The following is a 4,874-nucleotide window of genomic DNA, read 5'->3' on the forward strand; positions in this document are numbered from 1 at the left end:
AGACAAGTTCAAATGAGTGATTAACATAGTCAAATACTAACACAACACAGAGCAAACAGTCAGACATCCATTGTTACAAACAGTCATGGTTTATATAGTAGAGGTGGCGAGTTCTGATTGGTTGTCCAGAATTGACACGAAGGGTGGGGATTAGTGAAGATGGGACTTGGTGGATGGTGATTGACAGGTGAAGGCAGGGAAGTCCACACAAAAGAAACACATGGCACGTAACAGCTTGTGACACTGACATTCTTTTAAAGAGGACCAAAGAGCTGGCCAATTTTGCTCAACTGTACTTTGTAAGACCTCTTTGTTAAGTAGCTTCCTCTCAGGGTCAAAAGGTGTTTGTGTTTCTACCACATAGATGGTTTCTATACTCTTGAATGTAAATTGTACAAGAGCTGTATCAGATTTTACATAATGTCCAAATCTGAGAATATATGCATTTTCACAACCGAACAGGGACTCTGTAGTGGCTCTTGATATATCCCATAATCAGTGAGCACATAGTGCAGCTAATGTTTCTGAAGAAAAATATGAGATTCAGTCTGAGAGGCAGATTTCTTACTTGCACATGTAATGCAACAGCTCCATCTTCAGGAAACACGTACGTGTCACTCCAAGTTGTTTCAACTTATTTTCGACTACGGGAATTTATAAAATTAAAAATTATTAATTTAATTGTTTTTCATAGACTATGTATTCATCAAAAAGCAAACTAATGCATTTCTTATATTTTAAACACTACTTTTTAAAGTATATGACTACATTTTATTTTAGTGAACAAAGTTCTTTGAAGAGATGTGAGGATATCTGTTGAGGAAGTGAGTAGTTTTTGTAATACGGTAGGCTATATATTTTTATATTTTGGGATTATGTCTCCTTTTAGATCAAAGGAGTGTTTTCTGAAAGTATTTTATATATAGATTTCAATATACAATTTTAAAACTGCTTTCTCTTTGGCAAGAAATCAAAACAATAGTGTATCTCTAATGACCAGTGGAGGACTAAATTTGAAAGGTGGATAAAATATGGACTGCATAATACTATGGAGTAAAAATGTAGAATATATATATAAATGATTAAATGAATAATGCACCATTGGAAAAAAGTACATTTTATTATATTCATCACATAAAATATATACAGATTATTTACACAGTTTGGAACCTGAGAGCTGGAGAAGGATATTGCAGGTTCTGTGTCTTCATGTAATGGTGGCTAGGCCAAGTTTCAGCATGCATGTTTTTTCTTCTGCTAAAACGATACAATTAAAAAAATAATTCAAACAGGAATTGTTCAAAGCAACAAATACGTTTAATTCAATTCCAAACCATTAGGACTTACCTTATAAGACTGCAAAGTTATTTTTTCTGATGTGTCCTCTGTCATTTTGTTTCCCTGTTAAGATATTAGCATGCATGAGAGTCTGTTTTGTTTGAATGCGATCTTTAATTCACTGCTTTTTGCAATAGCTTTGGATTCACAGAACCAATGCCTGTTACCCCCACTATAAAACAGTCACTTGTGGATGTCATGGATTAGTTACATATAGTATATTCCCTCTTGACTGAATTTGGACTGTTGAGACTTACAGCAAAGGTGGTGGTCACTCCTTCAAGAAAGTTGGAATTTAGGTAGCCTTCTGCCAAACAAGTATAATCTTCATCATCATCATCATCATCATCCACACCCACACTGAAAGCTCCCTTCATCTTCTCTGGGATCAAACAGTCCAGCATAATCACCAGAATGCCAATAAGAGCACACAACACACCTGCATAATCACACAATCACACACTTAGATATATAATCATTACAGCACTTCTATTTATCCATACATTGGTTCAGTTCAAACTAACTCCTTTTCCATTTGTGTAAATGGAACCAAAAAGAACCAGAACCATGAAGATGGCAGGGTTCCAGTTTCCATTTGTTTTCACCACAGTTCGTTCTTTCTTTCCTTAGCAACTATTGAAAATAATCAATTATTACTGAAATGACATTTGAACCAATTATTACATGTGATTCTCTTCTTTTGAATTGTCCGAGGACCACATCTATCTCCAGTACCAGCATTACTGTGGCAAAAGTGGCTAAACGTTAGGAACATTTCCAACAGAAGGAAGTCTTTTTGGCCTGGCATTAGAGTCAGACCAAGGGATATAAAGCACACACATTGCACAAGTGTCTTTTACCTGTGGCCAGTGCCAGCCAAAATGAACTGCTGTATTCTATCTCAAAAGAGGCCGTCCCTATAGCAAAAACACACAACGGGAGGTTCTGTATGGTGGAGAACGAGGCCAGAGAGAAGAAGATGAACGCTGCCGTGGCAACCATCATGCAACCAGCGTAGAGGATTACGGGCATAGAGAAGAGAATATTGGCAACTAGCCAACAGCAGAACGCTGTCCTGTGAAAACAAAAACAGCGTTATCTTAATTTGTGAACTCAATATGCTGAGACGTCTGAGCTTAAGAGCAAAAATTATATTTTTATATCACGTGTTACAACAATTCAACATTTTTACACTATGGAACAATTTGTAATTATCTCACCACATGGTGGCAGAGGCATATTTTCCAGAGTATAGGTACTGGAAGTTGAAGCCGCAGGGGCTGCCTGCGGTGAACTTCTCTGCGATATACAGGATGGGGTTGGGAAGGCCCCTCTCCAAGGCCTCTGTGTAGTCCTCGTCTAAACTATCTGTCCACTTGAACATTTCGTTGTAGTCTATGGTCTCATTCAGCTGCGTCACTGGGTTTCCTGCAGGTAGAGAACAGCACAGAACAGCAGACTCTAGTAAGCAGCATGCATATAACAGAATTATGCATAAATAGGCATTCACACTTGTTGGAAGATGTGCAGTGTTGTTGAATACGAACCTACTGTTGTAGCGAACCTATAACAATTCCAATTTGTGGAGATACTCAAATGGGATGCTAATTCAACAGAAATGTATTTACAAGCAAACTATATAAAGGTCACATTGGCCAGAGCAATCCAGTCCTTACCAATAAAACTGATGTGATTCTCTCCTTTTAAAAGAACTGCCTGCCCATGAGGTACTAGCATTCACATTAACATCTTAGTGATTACAATAATTTGTATATCATTATAGGTATCTTGGGTTCACATTGATTAAACAAAGTCTTCCCATTCCTTGTTTCCTCTGCCAAGGTCAAAATCAGGTGACCATGCAAGGACAGGTAAGCAGGTAAGCTTTTTTATTTTTCTTACAATGCCACATGCCTTTAACATTCCTGGCTGTCACAAAGCAAATCAATGAGAATGATGTTATGACAAACCTGTAGAGCATGGGTGGCCAACCCAGGACCTGGAGAGCCACAGGGTCTGCGGGCTTTTGTTTTTACTCGGCACTTAATTGATCAATGAAAGCAGTTGATTACAGTCAACTCAGAGATCAAAGATAACCCACCTGTAAGTGTGACGTTGATTCCTGAGAGTCCTACATGTAGTCCAATCTCAGCGTTCACAAAACCACTGCTGAAGGACTTGTACGTGGTGTTGGTCTTCATACTGGCTGCGGCCCAGTCACTTGTGAAGTTGACAGCTAAAAAAAAAAAAAACACCGAGTGTTTATTCTAGCACACAGAGTGCTAGCAGGTATGATTAGAATAAAGTTCATAAATAAGGTGGAAGGGTGTTGCCTGCAGTGGACAGTATTGTTTTGCTGCAATGTATGGACATGAATGCCACTTTATTAAATGACTCATAACAGTGTTCAGCTCTGGTTTGTGGGTACTGTAATAGATATCAGCATTCCAATAAAATATGTTGATTTATTTAGGTTATGTAGCATTATAAAGGCATTGTTTGCAGGCCGTGCATGACCTGTGCATAAAACGCTGGCATTACTGTAAACCAGATATGTGACAGTGCTTTATGGTAGGTTTGTCTTGCTGAGATGAATGCAGGGATGGTGCAGTCTCCTGTTAGAACTCACAATCTAAACTAGTAAAGATTTTGTCCTCATATCAGTTAATATTGTGAATCAATGTGTTGTTGGAATTAGAAAAATATATTCAAACCTCCTTACCCACAATAACAGCGCCAATGAATAAACTGACAAGTACTCGGCACATCCAGAACAGTCGCTAAAATGAAAATAAAGTGGAATAGAGGTCATCACTTGACAGATGCGCCTGAACATTTATTGACCCGTAATAAATTTTACACATATCAATAATTCAATATCATAAAAAGCGATACATCATTACAGTATATTTGATGTTTACTCACCGATTTACCACGTATTCCTGGAAGAATAAGAAGGAAAATAATGGCAAAGACCAAAAACACCAGTATGACTGTGAGCAGGTTGAGGCCAAAGATGAAAGGGGTTCTTTGCCCGTGGTAAAATGGATAGAGGATGGTGGAAAATGTCATCGTTCCGCGGATTTTGGTTTTCACTTTAAAAAATCTGAAAATAGTGATAACAGTCGGCTTGTAGTCCACAATATGCTGATTTGCTTAAATCTTAATTCGCTGACTGCGTTCAGCAAAATCACACCCTTTCCATAACACATAACGCATCTAGAAAACGCAGACATATATCTGATGTACTTTTATGGATTTCAGTCTAATTAACATTCAATAAGAACATAATAAACTGAAAAATAGACTGAAAAACTTCACATAAAACTTCATATGTAAGACTATTAATAAACAAGTTTTCGTTTTATTATAGCGCGCAAAGAAGTTTTGCGCAGAGGAACGCTCACCTTACAATTCAGGTAATGTGAATTTTTTACTGAAACCCATTCGTCGAACTGAATTCAACTGTTTTATACGGTTCTCTCAACGAATGCTGAATACAGGTGCGTTGATTGGTAACCTAAAAGGGGGAGGTG

At 37.8% G+C, this 4,874-nt stretch overlaps 1 protein-coding gene across 2 annotated transcripts; it reads right to left on the reverse strand.

The window, feature by feature from the left end:
• Nucleotides 1-1,107: 1,107 nt before the first annotated feature.
• On the reverse strand, nucleotides 1,108-4,814 carry LOC118214828 (dual oxidase maturation factor 1-like). Of its 2 annotated transcripts, XM_035395084.1 has the most exons (9): nucleotides 4,746-4,814; nucleotides 4,264-4,444; nucleotides 4,061-4,118; nucleotides 3,440-3,574; nucleotides 2,559-2,766; nucleotides 2,199-2,413; nucleotides 1,596-1,777; nucleotides 1,348-1,401; nucleotides 1,108-1,257 (listed from the first exon to the last, which is right to left on the reverse strand). In XM_035395084.1, exons 2-9 carry the CDS (start codon nucleotides 4,408-4,410, stop codon nucleotides 1,234-1,236), a joined length of 1,023 nt encoding a protein of 340 aa, XP_035250975.1. In that variant the 5' UTR covers nucleotides 4,411-4,444; nucleotides 4,746-4,814; the 3' UTR covers nucleotides 1,108-1,233. The 2 variants fall into 2 exon arrangements, with proteins under 2 accessions (XP_035250975.1, XP_035250974.1); XM_035395083.1 differs by lacking the exon at nucleotides 4,746-4,814 and having other exon boundaries at nucleotides 1,108-1,254.
• Nucleotides 4,815-4,874: the final 60 nt, after the last annotated feature.

Source organism: Anguilla anguilla, chromosome 16 (genome assembly GCF_013347855.1).
Source record: "Anguilla anguilla isolate fAngAng1 chromosome 16, fAngAng1.pri, whole genome shotgun sequence".
Lineage (NCBI taxonomy): Eukaryota > Metazoa > Chordata > Actinopteri > Anguilliformes > Anguillidae > Anguilla > Anguilla anguilla.